The sequence below is a fragment of the Suillus plorans genome, assembly GCF_016647745.1.
Source record: "Suillus plorans strain S12 chromosome Unknown HD556scaffold_4, whole genome shotgun sequence".
NCBI lineage: Eukaryota > Fungi > Basidiomycota > Agaricomycetes > Boletales > Suillaceae > Suillus > Suillus plorans.
Window position 1 is genome coordinate 381,424 of NW_024537388.1, and position 13,144 is coordinate 394,567.

The 13,144-nt window shown below is 48.1% G+C and overlaps 11 protein-coding genes across 11 annotated transcripts; 6 read left to right on the plus strand and 5 right to left on the minus strand.

Annotated features, from left to right (window-relative positions):
- Positions 1–44: 44 nt before the first annotated feature.
- On the minus strand, positions 45–1,591 carry HD556DRAFT_1437424 (PAP2-domain-containing protein; the record flags this gene model as incomplete). Its single annotated transcript, XM_041305704.1, has 11 exons — positions 45–337; positions 391–466; positions 531–607; positions 658–795; positions 849–920; positions 971–1,079; positions 1,133–1,157; positions 1,213–1,224; positions 1,283–1,348; positions 1,405–1,425; positions 1,488–1,591. 11 exons carry the CDS (start codon positions 1,589–1,591, stop codon positions 45–47), a joined length of 993 nt encoding a protein of 330 aa, XP_041166013.1.
- A 301-nt stretch (positions 1,592–1,892) lies between these two features.
- Positions 1,893–3,035, plus strand: HD556DRAFT_1523657 (PPP4R2-domain-containing protein; the record flags this gene model as incomplete). The annotated part of the gene is made up of 5 exons (XM_041309222.1): positions 1,893–1,941; positions 1,992–2,043; positions 2,102–2,150; positions 2,208–2,428; positions 2,480–3,035. 5 exons carry the CDS (start codon positions 1,893–1,895, stop codon positions 3,033–3,035), a joined length of 927 nt encoding a protein of 308 aa, XP_041166014.1.
- Positions 3,036–3,133: 98 nt separating this feature from the next.
- HD556DRAFT_1226618 (uncharacterized protein) lies at positions 3,134–3,733 on the minus strand (the record flags this gene model as incomplete). Its single annotated transcript, XM_041297090.1, has 2 exons — positions 3,134–3,618; positions 3,670–3,733. 2 exons carry the CDS (start codon positions 3,731–3,733, stop codon positions 3,134–3,136), a joined length of 549 nt encoding a protein of 182 aa, XP_041166015.1.
- A 92-nt stretch (positions 3,734–3,825) lies between these two features.
- Positions 3,826–4,610, plus strand: HD556DRAFT_1329555 (translation initiation factor SUI1). Its single transcript, XM_041301662.1, has 4 exons — positions 3,826–3,950; positions 4,008–4,139; positions 4,195–4,232; positions 4,282–4,610. Exons 1-4 carry the CDS (start codon positions 3,923–3,925, stop codon positions 4,423–4,425), a joined length of 342 nt encoding a protein of 113 aa, XP_041166016.1. The 5' UTR covers positions 3,826–3,922; the 3' UTR covers positions 4,426–4,610.
- Positions 4,611–5,641, minus strand: HD556DRAFT_1329557 (uncharacterized protein). Its single transcript, XM_041301663.1, has 5 exons — positions 5,458–5,641; positions 5,153–5,404; positions 4,945–5,102; positions 4,818–4,894; positions 4,611–4,764 (listed from the first exon to the last, which is right to left on the minus strand). The coding sequence occupies exons 1-5, from the start codon at positions 5,615–5,617 to the stop codon at positions 4,725–4,727; spliced, it is 687 nt and encodes a 228-aa protein (XP_041166017.1). The 5' UTR covers positions 5,618–5,641; the 3' UTR covers positions 4,611–4,724.
- Positions 5,642–5,667: 26 nt separating this feature from the next.
- On the plus strand, positions 5,668–6,552 carry HD556DRAFT_1329559 (uncharacterized protein). The gene is made up of 4 exons (XM_041301664.1): positions 5,668–5,750; positions 5,803–5,904; positions 5,964–6,315; positions 6,370–6,552. The coding sequence occupies exons 1-4, from the start codon at positions 5,702–5,704 to the stop codon at positions 6,521–6,523; spliced, it is 657 nt and encodes a 218-aa protein (XP_041166018.1). The 5' UTR covers positions 5,668–5,701; the 3' UTR covers positions 6,524–6,552.
- A 53-nt stretch (positions 6,553–6,605) lies between these two features.
- On the minus strand, positions 6,606–7,187 carry HD556DRAFT_599806 (putative nuclear cap binding protein subunit 2). Its single transcript, XM_041311056.1, has one exon. It carries the CDS (start codon positions 7,057–7,059, stop codon positions 6,688–6,690), a length of 372 nt encoding a protein of 123 aa, XP_041166019.1. The 5' UTR covers positions 7,060–7,187; the 3' UTR covers positions 6,606–6,687.
- Positions 7,188–7,455: 268 nt separating this feature from the next.
- On the plus strand, positions 7,456–9,250 carry HD556DRAFT_1429285 (P-loop containing nucleoside triphosphate hydrolase protein; the record flags this gene model as incomplete). The annotated part of the gene is made up of 8 exons (XM_041304797.1): positions 7,456–7,458; positions 7,602–7,628; positions 7,681–8,254; positions 8,303–8,595; positions 8,655–8,823; positions 8,882–8,950; positions 9,007–9,062; positions 9,134–9,250. The coding sequence occupies 8 exons, from the start codon at positions 7,456–7,458 to the stop codon at positions 9,248–9,250; spliced, it is 1,308 nt and encodes a 435-aa protein (XP_041166020.1).
- Positions 9,251–9,929: 679 nt separating this feature from the next.
- On the minus strand, positions 9,930–11,125 carry HD556DRAFT_1227194 (putative delta 1-pyrroline-5-carboxylate reductase; the record flags this gene model as incomplete). The annotated part of the gene is made up of 6 exons (XM_041297145.1): positions 9,930–10,057; positions 10,119–10,190; positions 10,238–10,487; positions 10,535–10,703; positions 10,753–11,047; positions 11,101–11,125. The coding sequence occupies 6 exons, from the start codon at positions 11,123–11,125 to the stop codon at positions 9,930–9,932; spliced, it is 939 nt and encodes a 312-aa protein (XP_041166021.1).
- Positions 11,126–11,229: 104 nt separating this feature from the next.
- Positions 11,230–12,023, plus strand: HD556DRAFT_1329577 (glycosyl transferase). Its single transcript, XM_041301665.1, has 3 exons — positions 11,230–11,594; positions 11,645–11,783; positions 11,836–12,023. The coding sequence occupies exons 1-3, from the start codon at positions 11,330–11,332 to the stop codon at positions 11,945–11,947; spliced, it is 516 nt and encodes a 171-aa protein (XP_041166022.1). The 5' UTR covers positions 11,230–11,329; the 3' UTR covers positions 11,948–12,023.
- A 38-nt stretch (positions 12,024–12,061) lies between these two features.
- On the plus strand, positions 12,062–13,128 carry HD556DRAFT_1429289 (uncharacterized protein; the record flags this gene model as incomplete). The annotated part of the gene is made up of 4 exons (XM_041304798.1): positions 12,062–12,175; positions 12,230–12,481; positions 12,541–12,609; positions 12,664–13,128. The coding sequence occupies 4 exons, from the start codon at positions 12,062–12,064 to the stop codon at positions 13,126–13,128; spliced, it is 900 nt and encodes a 299-aa protein (XP_041166023.1).
- Positions 13,129–13,144: the final 16 nt, after the last annotated feature.

The window sequence follows — 13,144 nt, forward strand, 5'->3', positions numbered from 1 at the left end:
CGAAAAAGTTCTTAATCGAATGTCCAGTGAATGTTGAAGAACACTTAAAGGCGGGGTGCGCCACCGTCGACCCCTTCTCCCCCAGTGAAAGCTGGATCAGACTTGTGCACACTACCACCAACCAACTCCACTTCTTCTCCCTCCATGCCATCTGTATAGGACATACTGTGGCGGTCAGTTGCGGGGTTGACAGTAGGCAGCTCCTCTTCACGTTGTACTCTCGGGGAATACGGCTTATGAGACATTGGTGATGACAGCGAAGGATAGTATTGGCGATACGCAAAATATGAAACAACCAATCCAAGGATGGATCCAGCTACGACGTCTTGCCAGTGGTCTGTGTGGATGTAGATGAGGTCAAATATAACAAATACTGAGATATCAACTGACGTCGGTAGTCCATGGTGCGGGAAATTGCTACCAGGATAGCTCCAAAAATAGGAGTGACAGAGATCCAAGCTTTGTGCTGAGAAATATATATATATATATTAGCGTGTTGCCGGGGCAGTGGAAGACATTCGTGCACTCACAGCGTGCCCCCTGGAATCAAACAGGTGCATCTTTCCGGCCAAATAGTACGATAGGAAGCCAAGTCCGGCATGGGACACTGAAAATGTTTCACATCTTGGTTATTCCCGAATTGAAATGACGACTTACAGCTGGCGTGGCCACTAGGGAAGCTCCTCCAACCATCGATCATGATAGCTGTGTCGGTGTTTGTGCATATTGCATCTGTCGAGAGTCCAAAAGTGGGGTCCGAGGAGCCTGGAATGGGCATGCATCGTGCGAGCAGATCTACAAGCCTACGTCAAACAAATGTAAGATAGGAGAAGTTGCATAGCACTAACCTGGACGGGGACGGCCAACAGTGATCTTCGTAAACTGAGTGATGGCACCTGTGATAGCAAGCCCCAAGATGACTGCGCAATTCGGTGAGCTTAAACAAGACATCACGCTTCAAAAGACCCACGCCCGAGTGCACTGCAGTGGTAATCCCAGAAGGACCGAACGGTGAGTAAATTGACTACCAATTGAAGGACGAGCGGCGCCACAATCGCAATGAAGTACAAGGCAACATCCTAGATGCGAACCGAAATTACGATGTACTTTGAGGACCAGTTATAAAGCTCACCGGAACGCGTTCATGAACTGCAAACCTAGAACAACGAGGTCACGCCGCTGAAGGCAGATCAGAGCTATGTCCCAACTCACGGAAAAAGTATACTGCGTCGAATAAATTAGCAACCGTTAACGTTCTTTGTGAAAGAATATAGAATCTCACGTTTCATCATGCACCGAAAATTCTCGTCGGAAGCCGTGAATGCCGTCGAGGGCGAAGAACACAATCCTGTTATTAAGGCGTCAACTAAACTCATGATTTGGTGCACGAGTGGGAGACTGTACGCCAAAAGAATTGTGATGGTCCTGCACAGAGAGATAGATTATATTATGAGTATGGAAAGTGATATAACGCTGATGCGACGGACCAATCAGGAGCATAGGACTTGATCATTTTCATCCGCCTTTTTCTGTCAGTTCGTTTGGTAGTCCTGTCATAATTTGGGTTCTCCCAGAATTTGAAGGAGGCCATAATTGTTTGTCGTGAAATTGCTCGTCGAAGGGTTGGTAGAGGGTTAAGCTAGGGAAGAGCAGGTGTGCATGGGAGCAAGGTGTTCAAACCGTGTGTAAGACATTCCAATCCATAAATATATTATCCTCCAGCTTGGCGAGCCAGAAACGTCCTGCACCGAGGTTGCACTACTCCTCCTCGGACCGAAGTTATAGCATACGATTGCGGAAGTAGACGCACAGAAGTCTGCTGGCAGAGCGTTTAAAATTCCCATGGACCACAGCTAGCGCCGACCCTCCATGAACGTTTGAACACCGCCATCATGACAGAGAGCGCATATGACATATCACAACACTTCCGCTGGAACCCAGGTAAACACATTTTACTCGTCAGGAGGTCCTAAATTTACCACCCCACCTAGATTACGACGCAGTTTTAGAGCAAATCGCAGACTCTGACATAGAAGAGTCAAAGTGCGCTCCTCTAGTGAACCGATCCATGCGTTTACGACTCACAAGTCCACTTTTTCAGGATAGAATGGGCCCTACTACGCGACGTAATTAAATACAAGGTGGACGAGGTGATAAACGCTCCTTTGATGTTAAGTCATCTCTTCGAAACTAACTTCGACATCTAGAATATCGCGCTATTTCTAGCAGATCCACTGCCTCACAATACAGTGGAATTCCAACCGTTGCCTGAGGATCTCCTCAAAGCTGGTAACTTAAAGTTACCGCCGTTCCCGCTTCGCGAACAGAACGATCTCAACCACAGCGAGGTACCAAAAGCGTATATGAACCAGCAAGAAGCAGGCGAGGTCAAAGCTTTCATTTTCAGGCAACTGCATGAATTTGATGAGTGCGTACATATCTGTGGTCATTAACGATATCTGATTGCAGATGGCGTTAGCGATCCTCCTTTCACCATACAACGTGTCTGCGAACTCTGCATACGACCAAAACAGCACTATAAAGCTCTTGGAAAGTATCTCCGAGCGGTAGAGAAATCATTGCTCGTTACATCCTCGTGGGACGCTTTCCCTGCGGAAGAATCCAACCAAGACGGCCCAACGATATCTTCATTATCCATGACAGCTGGTTTACTGTCAGCACCGACCACTCCACTCTTCTCTCCTATATTCTTTCATCATGAAGATGCACGCTCAAAGTCACAAAGTCCTCCTCCATCACCTCTAGCACTAAGTGGCATGGAATCTACGGGGCACGTCGAACCCTTGGAAGGGATGCCACCCAAAGGACTTGGCCTAGTAGACGAATTGGACGACCCAGGCCCAGGGCACTTGAGTAGTCATCCAACAGCTCTTACAGCTGTCACTACGGTGGGCTCAAAACCATTCATGGATACCCTGGAGACAAGGTTTGTGAAAGGAGAGGGACAACATGATATGGATAGCAGTGATCAAAGGATGGCAGATGGTGCGGGAGATAAGGAAAATATAAATTGACGGTGCTTTCATCTGAACTGGGAACGAAACAGTAAGAGCTGTGACATATACCCAGCGTCAAGGTACGCACCACGATAAACGGGGTGTATGTATCTCATTCAAGTAAAATCGCGCTTGATTTTTTCGAGCATGGCCGTCATCCGATACTTCATGTTGGGTTGTCCCTTCCCGTGCCCCCGATCTCCAAAGGAATCACCGCGCCCTCCCCTGGTGCTGCCTCTCTGCGTATTGGCACCACGAGAAGGTTTTATATCATGTCTTCTGGTATTTGCCTTGTACGTATGAAGGGAATTGCGTGAGTAAGCTTGTTTGCTGAGTTCTCGAAGTGAAATCCCGCCATCAGCTGAGCTATTTGGAACTTGTCGCTGCTTGCACTCGGGATGACTGCTAGAGTGAGAGCCTTGATCCTTGGAGTGCGATTGTTCTGGGTCACTTCCATCAGATTTTTCCCGATGTGCAGGGGGTGGGTCGCCATCGGAAGGCACTTCGGGTTTCCGTTGAAGAACACCTTCCCGCTTTTTCTGGGCTTTCCACTGAGACTTTATCTTCGTGCTCTCAACCCATGACTGCTTTAGTTTTTTGGCTGAAAAAATAATCTGAGTATAACCACGAGATGAAACTCGCGAAAGCTCACCTCTATTGAATGGAAGGTGTCCAAAAGTCGGAGGTTTTTTGCGTTTGGTCCCTTCGGTGATCATCGCTGTAGCCTGAGCTCCGGGCTACTCGGCGGCCACCACAGGAATATGAAGCCTAGATGGTGACTAATCACTGATTATCCAATTCCGGAGCCGCACCACAAGTATCCAGGTCCATTCTTTCTTTTAACGACTATCTTGTCTCAACACATCCCCACTCAGTTCATAAGTGTATCTATCTCTTCACATCGCATGAACGTGCAGAACCTGAACTCTTTCGGTAAGCTTGCCTAACGAATTTTTTCCCCATGAGGTTGGCTGACAGGGCGCTTTTCAGATCCTTTTGCTGACGAGGGTGATCCTCTCGGAGGCAACCAAGACGTTGGATCCCAGCAGAATTACCTTCATATTCGTATTCAGCAGAGGAATGGAAGGAAGACTTTGACCACGTTGCAGGGATTACCCAAAGGTGAGGTTGAGGGCTTTTCACCAGCGAGTCGTCATCTGATTGAGTCTGGCTGCAGAATATGATCCCAAAAAACTCTTGAAGGCTTTCAAGAAGGTAAGCGAATGTGCTTCAACACTTTACGAGCGCTAATAATTTCACACAGGAGTTTGCTTGCAACGGCACTCTCGTTGACGACGAGGAGATGGGTCAAGTCATCCAGTTGCAGGGTGATCAGAGGCTTAAGATTGTCAAGTTCCTCACGGAGGAGGGCATTCCGAAGAACACCATCAAGCTGCACGGGTTCTAGTCCATGTCATCTGAGGGTGTACTTAAACCCTCGATGTTAACGTCGATATTTCTGTCAGCATAGTTTTTCTTTCTCACATGTTCTGTATACGTGTTATGTATGCCGTTTGTAACATTAGCGATTGTTGATCGATTAGATGTTTTCTCATGTACTAAGTTTTTAAAAGTCTGGACTTCGCATATATTTCCAAAAGCACCAGGAAAGACGAAGCAATATCTGAGAACATGCTGTATCGAAGTAAAGCTGTCTCACAAGGGAGGAAATGCAACTTATCTTGCGGCGGACTGGAGTTGGGCTACTCACTTGACTTTATCTAGTGGCCGGTTGAATCCTCCACGGCTAGAAGGAGGTATGAGTAAGTAACAAAACATGGACATACGAGCACAGCTTACCGATTCATGTACTGGCGCCATGTCCTGATCTTCTTGATATCGACGAAGCCTTCTTGATTTCCCTCGACGTGCTTTCCCTGAGAATAAGGTGAATTATGTATCGTAGTAAGTTAAAAGACCTGCATACCTTCGTGGTGCCAAAACCTTGGAGCCCCATTGCAGCCATCATAGCCTCTTCATCGGCGTTGGCGGCATCCATGGCCTCGCCTTCTTCTTCAGATAGGGCATCCGGATCAAGGTTCGGTCTTTTTTGGGAAGAGGAGGGACCAGCATCAGCAGATGGGGCTGGAAATAATGATGAGAAGTGCTTTCGCGCAGTATTACACGAGCCTAACCTGGTGGTGGAGTTCTAGCTTGTGAAGGCTTTTCTAAAACCCTCTCAGAATCATGCCTGCCAGCTTGTTGTCGATGGTCGCGCTGATTTTGGGGGTCCTTGTGTCTTGGCTCCTTGTCTCGAGTCGGAGGCTCGCGCCTTTCATCACGTCTTTCAGGCCGTCTATCGTCTCGGCGGCTGTCTCGGTCGTAGTCTTCTCTTCGCGAGCTCTTATAGTCTCGATCTCTGTAATCCCTGTCATGATCTCTCCTGTCTGAATAGGTAGAATAAGCTGTTTGTGTAGCGCTGCAAATGACGTTGACGTACCCCTCCTTGGACTACGGGACCTACTGCCTCGTTTACGACCGCCATCCCTTTGACCTCCAGCTCTGTTACCTCGTGGATGGCGATCCTTGCCCCGTTCGCGATCCCTGTCATCTCTTTCCCAGCTACGCTCGCGCCTTCTTCCGTCGTGTCTGCTTGACATTGTGGTCACTGTCTAAAGTGCATCTGATCACGTGGTGTCATTCAAATCATAAAATCTGTCCTTTACTAACTTCATTGCCCTCCGATGTTCAAGTCAACAGCAATTCGACGCATGATTCCGCGGTTTGTGGATGGTACGTTCTGATACTTAGTCTTTGGCTTTTTCCAATGTGTAATTTTTCTCAGAGGGCAGGACACATATACAGCTGCGAGAGCTGCCACGTTCAGCTCTCCTCACCGACCTGCGCAGACTATGCATTCGCAACCAACTTCTAGGTGTAACGGATGGTGAGCCTCGTTACCTGTTAAATGCGACGTATATGACGCAGTTCATTCTTTGTCGCCAGTCGCTATCGACTATCATCGCTTCCTCCCTACAGGCCGCGCATACCTCACCCTCGCTCATACAAAGCACTTGCAGAAGAACTTGCAAGCACTCGAAAAGGCATCTGTAGGCAGTCTGACAATAAAAGCCACATCAGCCCCTCCCCCACGATCTGGTCATGGGCTGGACAGAACAGGACCGCAACGCAAGGTTTTCTCTGGCAATGGTCCTCATGGTGGGATGTCCTCCCGCATGAAGCATGTCGTTATCTGGGGCTTGCCTGGAAAGATCTCTGAAGAAGCTGTTGAAAATTACTTGCGTGATTTCCGGCTGGATAATGTAGACGGTAAGATTGGGGCCGTCAAAGTCGAGCTGTAAGTTTGGTTTTCTGACTTTCAACTGCGACTGAGATATGATTTTACCTACAGCCCAGCCAATACGTTCTCCTTATATTCACGATACCTGGTTCGGCCCACTTCGATGCCTGAAGCTCATCGCCTCGTACGGAAACTACACATGACATATTATCAGCCAGAACACTGGGGAAGGAGATACCAACTGCGCGCTCGTGTCGTATACTGACCATCGGCTCATGCATTTTATAATCACTATCGTATAATTTCACATTTTGATGTCTCGTGCCAAAAGTAAGAGTATAAGGAAAGTAAACCATAACAGTAGTACGTTTACATTCGTTCAACTTCCATGTCATCCCGTGAACGATGGTGACCCTGCAACAATGTCAACTATTGAATCACCTGGAACCGGGATGAACATACCATACGAACGTTGTCTCCTTCATCATCTGGCGACCGTCCGCGTTTCCGTGAAGGAACGGCCGTTTCAGATTCTTTCCAGTCACCACCTCCACCAGCAACCGCACCAGGTCCTTCTTGCGCGTCCGCGTACCGTTCCTCCACTTCTCTTCGGCGCTCAGCTTCAAGTCTCTGCGCTTGTGCACCCCATCCACCTCGTCCTGGATCATAATCCTGGCGGTGCTCGTCTCGTACCTGACCGCCACTCTTCCCCCGTCCAAATTGCCTGCCCTCCTTATAGCCTAGGTCCAGATCACACCGAATGATACGCTCGTCCAGCTTGGTACCGCTAACATACTTCATGCTGGCAAGGGCTTCTGCATGAGTGTAGTACTCCACGAAGCAGAACCCGCATGGTGTGCTGGTCAGGTCCTCGCGTCAGTTTCTGGTCGAGTGCATATGACTACGGCCCGACAAACCGTGTGTTTCGGTCAAGGCCCATAATTATTCGTTTGATACCTCCACCGTCCTCCGGGCTGGCACATTTAGTGAACAACTCATATATTTGCTCTTCCGTGGTATAGAAACTTAAATTACCGATCTATGAGGACCGTGAGTTATGTTGAGATATATCGAGAGGAAAACCTCACGTATAATGTTGTGGATTTGGAGAGGAGATCATTCTGTTTCGCGCGTTCTACTCTGCTCTGGGAGTCTTTGTAATTCGAAGGCTGATCCAGAGGCTGAACGACGTGCGCCATGGTCAGAAAGCTAAACCCAAGGACACTTTGAGACTCGCTTGTAAATGTCAAGAAAGGAAATTACTTACCACGACTACCAACGCGTCAGCTTCACTCAGGACTCATACTGCCAAAACACTTACTTTAATACTTGCCATCATGGAGGACGTAGGCATGGAAATTCAAAGAGAGGTACGTGTTTGACTGATCAAGAACGATACTTAGTCTCATGGAATAAAATAAGGAACCCACCTTCGAGTCTGTCATAACTGAGAAGGTCGCTCTTCATAAAGAATTACAAGAGGAAGATCTATATACCAAGTACAAGAAGCTTGCGCGTCATCTAGAGCTCTTCGACATCCAAGAGAGCTACATAAAGGACGAGCAAGCGAATCTCAAACGCGAGCTCATACGTGCTCAGGAGGAGGTGAAGCGCATCAAATCTGTCCCGCTCGTCATCGGGCAATTCCTCGAGGCAATTGACCAGCACACTGGTATCGTGGGTTCGACCACCGGCTCGAACTATGTCGTGCGCATTTTGTCGACATTAGACCGAGAACTGCTCAAGCCCTCGTCGTCTGTCGCCCTTCACCGGCATTCAAATGCCCTTGTGGATATCCTTCCTCCGGAGGCCGACTCATCAATAGCCATGCTTGGAAAGGAGGAAAAGCCTGATGTGTCTTATCAAGATATCGGTGGAATGGACCTGCAGAAGCAGGAAATACGTGAAGCAGTCGAGCTTCCCCTCACGCATTTCGACCTTTACAAAAAGATTGGTATCGACCCGCCTCGCGGTGTCTTGCTTTATGGACCACCTGGTGCGCTGCTTCCAAGCCCTGGTGGCGCGTTCTAACGATGATGTACAGGTACGGGCAAGACTATGCTTGTGAAAGCAGTCGCACATCATACAACCGCGTCTTTTATTCGCGTAGTTGGTAGTGAATTCGTGCAGAAATATCTGGGAGAAGGCCCTCGTATGGTCCGTGACGTCTTCCGACTTGCCAGGGAGAACGCCCCTGCCATTATCTTCATCGATGAGATAGATGCTATTGCGACCAAGCGGTTCGACGCTCAAACGGGAGCGGACAGGGAGGTACAGCGTATTCTACTGGAGCTTCTCAATCAGATGGATGGTTTCGACCAAGGAAGCAACGTCAAGGTAAATATACACTTTTTAAGTGGATTTCTGGTTTTATTGATTCTTTGCCGCTATGACAGGTCATTATGGCCACGAACCGTGCAGACACGCTTGATCCTGCTTTGCTTCGTCCTGGTCGTCTTGACAGGAAGATTGAATTCCCTCTACCATCGAGGCGTGAAAAACGTCTCATATTCCAGGCTGTGACTAGTAAAATGAATCTTGGTCCGGATGTAGACCTCGAGGATTGTATGCCAACTTTCTCGTCAATAATACTGATGATGCGTTTACTGAACATGTCATCTAGATGTGTCAAGACCAGATCGGTTATCCTCCGCAGAAATATCTTCCATTGCACAAGCAGCTGGTCTTCAAGGTCAGCTTATTTTTATGGCAGTTCTTCATTCCTAGTAATCGCTCTGTGTCCAACAGCTGTGCGGAAGAACAGATATGTTATTCTCCCAGTTGATTTCGAAGAGGCGTGGAAAGTAAGTTGTTTGTACCTTGTTTGGTCTCGCGTGAGTGTATAAAAATCTCACACTTTTTCTTTCTTCAACAGCAAACCGTCAAACGCTCCGACGATACTCACGAGTTTTGTGAGCCCTTGTTCATCTATCTGCGATGCACAGTACTGATTCCATATCACCAATCCAGACCGGTAGTATATGCATCGTAAGCACATTTTCAATGAATGGTATTGACTGATGCTGATCTGGATCAACTAGATACCACTGTATTCTACGATTGCAATCACATTTATTCCTCACCTTCTCGTCGTCGATGGTGTCTGCAAATCAGAGCTCTGTCACTTTAGCGTCTTTCCGCTTTCTTACGGAGGGGCGCTCATTCTTATGAGCGATATAAAATGACATCCTGTGACATATTTTTGCCCCACTTGCTTGCCCTCGTGGATGAGCTTAATGCTCAGAGAGCAGTGAGGTTCACACGCAGGATATATTCCCTCGGATGTGGATCACTTTCCTTATCTTAACTTAGCTGACCTGGGCCATTGAAGTTAGGTACTCAAGGTGAGCGGTGTGTGGTGACTGCAGGGACCATATCCTTATAACCTATCCCATAGATGAATAAATGTATTTTGTTGGATGCCGAGCTAGATCTATCAGTACATTCTGAATCTTGCTCCTTGACACTCTGGGCGGCGTCGTTAACTCACACGACCGTCCTCATTTTACAGGAGCAATAGGTAAACAATGACTGAGCCAGTGTGCGCAGCCACCCTCGCAGTCGTCGATCCTTTACATTGGAGGTCTTGAAGACTGATTTGGGATACATATCTAAAGTACAATGCTATTCTGTTTATTGGCTGGCATGACCATTAATTTGATCATGCAATTTTATTTTTTCGCTGGCTGGCCAAGTTCACTAGCGCGCTCTGTCGCGATCTGAATTGCACGAGCGATGGTTGAGCGAACTTTCCCATCCTCCATGGCTAAGAGGCCCGCTATCGTACATCCACCGGGAGCTGTTTAGCAAGAAAAGTATCCATGAGCATGACCAGTAACTTCGGATGGGGAATCACAAACTTGTAACAGAGTCTTTTATTTGAGCTGGATGAGCTCCTGCTTGGAGAACCATGCGTGCCGCGCCTTGCAAAGCTAGGGAAACAATAAGCCAGGTTATGCGGTGCGATGAGCAGTCTCACTTTGTGCTGCCAGTTCCAGGGCCTCTGCCCTCGGGAGGCCCATCATGACACCACCGTCTGCCATAGCCTCCAAGAATATACATGCAAAAGCGGGACCAGACCCGGAAAGCGCGGTGCATGCGTCGAAATTTTTTTCCTCGAGAAACCGACAGCGCCCAATAGACGAAAATATATTCAGGATGATGGACCGATCGAGCTCAGCTTCCTCTGATATTGGTAGGTTGCTGACCACAGTCATACCTTCTCGAATCTGTGTGCGTCCTCAGAGATTGTTCACAGATGTGAGATACCACGTACTCTGCATGGAGTGTTGGGCATTGCGCGGACAACCCTGGTTGTCGGGGGAACCCATCCGGTAAGCTGGGCTATAGTCACACCAGCAAGAATGCTGATGAGTAATTTGCCAGCCAGAGCTTCCTGCATTCCAATCTGTGAAAGGATAACATGAGCCTGGTGAGGCTTGCAGCTAAAGACGATTCAGGAAAACGAAATATTCACAAACTAATGATACACACCTTAAAATAATAACATCTGCTTGTTGAACCGCTGCAAGGTTCTCGCCGACAACAACTTGAACGGAAGAACCAAGACCTCCCAAGAGTCCAAACGTATGTTGGAGCTTTTGTGCACTCTCTTTCCTTGTCACGGTTGCGGTGAAAATGGACGGGAGTGAAGGATCAGGAGAGTCAGCTGTGGGAGTGCATGTGCCAGGTGTATGCGACTCCCACTTGGGGATCTCAAGTGTATTCAGTCTGGACTGCAAACTGGTGATCACCCCGGAGATGACTGCGATCCCCATGGTCCCACATCCTAGCAAACCGGTCATGAAGCGTATGCAAGACGATATACAGCCTTTCACTTACCTAGCACGCAAAGCGTATATCCCATGGCAGAGCACCGTGGACTGTCGTGATTAAAATACAGATAGAAGTAACAAGAAAAAATTTCGAGTCATCATGATCATCAGAGCTAAATTCAGTCGAGCCTGAAACCAACCGCGGCATTCGCTAATCACCAGTTGTAGAAGGAAACGGTTTCCTACCTGAGAGTCGGACCGCACCCCGATCGAGGGCCTCCCTCGAGAACGATCTCATGCTCGTATTCGTGACGGTAGGTTCAACTAGGTTCGATGCTCTTGTAGAGGCCTCTATATCAGAACCTGTCCTTAGTACACTTCGCGACTCGGGTTACGACCGCCTCATTATTCAGCGCGGTAATTCCGTCATTGAATCATCGGAAGAGTTCAACGGAGAGAGTTGTACCATACAACGACACGGTGTGGATATAGAGATATGGAGGTTCAAGCCTTTCATTCAGGCTGAGTGTGAGCAAGCAGACCTCGTCATCAGCCATGCTGGTAAGTTGTCTGCTCTCCTCGAACACGCTGTAACTCAAACTATGAGGAAGGATCAGGAACGATTCTGGATGTCCTGAGGCTAGGAAAACCTCTTATTGTCGTACCCAATCCAACCCTGTTGGATAACCACCAAGAGGAGTTAGCATCCGCCCTTCAGATCTTGGGTCACCTAAAGGCGACATCCATTCAGTAGGCACTTTCATTTATCATAACCAGGTCGTCTAATCAAGTTGATTGCCAGAGACCTCGCATCGACAATTGCATTATTCGAACCTCGCGACCTAGTTCCGTTTCCTCCCTTCGACGGGACTAAATTCTCTAAGTTAGTAGATGAGGAAATGGGCTTCATCTAATATGTGTTGAGTTTGTGTTGAGGAAGCGATTGAAGGTAGATGCTGCACTCAGTACTTTCTCAATATTCATGTCGTACCCATACCACGACGATCCTCATCCAATCCATCTGTGAAATGAAACCCGTAAAAAGTATCACGATTATCGATGATCCGCAAGTACACGAAGACCAACACGTTCACGCCGTGTATGACCAGATTGCCTCTCACTTTTCATCCACTCGGTACAAGGTGCGAATTGCTGTATCGAAAATTCAATCATCACGACTTAATCGCGTCCTGAAGCCTTGGCCTATCATAGCTAAATTTCTCTCTGATCTGCCAACTGGCTGGATTGGTCTGGATTCGGGAACAGGGAATGGAAAATATCTTCCTCTGCCCGCAGATCGCCCTGGTAGTGTACTAACAATCGGCCTCGATCGAAGTCGCAACTTGCTCCAGATCGCCCAGCACGCCGGGAGTGAGCCTGGGTGTCTGATAACTCGAGAGGTTGTTTGGGGTGATATCCTTGGGAGTGGTTGGAGATTGGGTGCATTCGTGAGTAATAACGGCTATTATTCATTGTAGGACGACTCGTCTTGACCGCCGTTTGTCAGGACTACACCATATCTATAGCCACGATCCATCACCTGGCATCACACGACCGTCGAAAGCTCGCCGTTCAGGTGAGGGTTACATTCATTTATAGACAGAAAGTCCATCACCAACATGTTCTGCAGCGTCTTTTACAGGCCGTCTCTCCAATCCACGGACGCGTGATGATCTATGTGTGGGCCATTGAGCAGGATGAGCTATCCAAACGGTCGATCCCAACTAGTGACACCAATGGATCGGATCACTACCCTCTGACTGGCGAAGATGTTTTTGTTCCCTGGGTAATGTCTCAAAACCAGCACACTGCGAAAGGGAAATTCAAAAACGACATCCCCCCTTCAGCTACATCGAAAGAAGTCATGTCAGCTGCCCCAACGTTAGCAGCAGAGATTCCCGTATACAACAGATACTATCATATGTTTGCAAAGGGCGAACTCAAACAGCTCACGATCCAAGCAGTTGAAGGGCTTGGACTAATGGTTGGATCGAGAGAGAGCGCAAATGCTAAGGGATGCAGAGGCGTTGAGATTATCCAAGAAGGATGGGAACGGTCGAATTATTATGTCGAGTTACGGCGCTGGGTATCTTGACTCATCATCCTATGCG

What these genes read in the sequence shown, in the direction of transcription:
- HD556DRAFT_1329555 (XM_041301662.1), top strand. Translation starts at nt 3,923, where the DNA reads ATGAACGTGCAGAACCTGAACTCTTTCG. An exon ending in GCAGAACCTGAACTCTTTCG is followed by an intron (nt 3,951 to 4,007) that starts GTAAGCTTGCCT and finishes GGCGCTTTTCAG; the next exon opens with ATCCTTTTGCTGACGAGGGT. An exon ending in TCTTGAAGGCTTTCAAGAAG is followed by an intron (nt 4,233 to 4,281) that starts GTAAGCGAATGT and finishes AATTTCACACAG; the next exon opens with GAGTTTGCTTGCAACGGCAC.
- HD556DRAFT_1329557 (XM_041301663.1), bottom strand. Translation starts at nt 5,617, where the DNA reads ATGTCAAGCAGACACGACGGAAGAAGGCGCGAGCGTAGCTGGGAAAGA. An exon ending in GTCCCGTAGTCCAAGGAGGG is followed by an intron (nt 5,405 to 5,457) that starts GTACGTCAACGT and finishes CTACCTATTCAG; the next exon opens with ACAGGAGAGATCATGACAGG. An exon ending in AAGGTTTTGGCACCACGAAG is followed by an intron (nt 4,895 to 4,944) that starts GTATGCAGGTCT and finishes CCTTATTCTCAG; the next exon opens with GGAAAGCACGTCGAGGGAAA.
- HD556DRAFT_1329559 (XM_041301664.1), top strand. Translation starts at nt 5,702, where the DNA reads ATGTTCAAGTCAACAGCAATTCGACGCATGATTCCGCGGTTTGTGGAT. An exon ending in ACTTCTAGGTGTAACGGATG is followed by an intron (nt 5,905 to 5,963) that starts GTGAGCCTCGTT and finishes CTTTGTCGCCAG; the next exon opens with TCGCTATCGACTATCATCGC. An exon ending in GGGGCCGTCAAAGTCGAGCT is followed by an intron (nt 6,316 to 6,369) that starts GTAAGTTTGGTT and finishes TTTTACCTACAG; the next exon opens with CCCAGCCAATACGTTCTCCT.
- HD556DRAFT_599806 (XM_041311056.1), bottom strand. Translation starts at nt 7,059, where the DNA reads ATGAAGTATGTTAGCGGTACCAAGCTGGACGAGCGTATCATTCGGTGT.
- HD556DRAFT_1329577 (XM_041301665.1), top strand. Translation starts at nt 11,330, where the DNA reads ATGCTCGTATTCGTGACGGTAGGTTCAACTAGGTTCGATGCTCTTGTA. An exon ending in CCTCGTCATCAGCCATGCTG is followed by an intron (nt 11,595 to 11,644) that starts GTAAGTTGTCTG and finishes ACTATGAGGAAG; the next exon opens with GATCAGGAACGATTCTGGAT. An exon ending in CTAAAGGCGACATCCATTCA is followed by an intron (nt 11,784 to 11,835) that starts GTAGGCACTTTC and finishes GTTGATTGCCAG; the next exon opens with AGACCTCGCATCGACAATTG.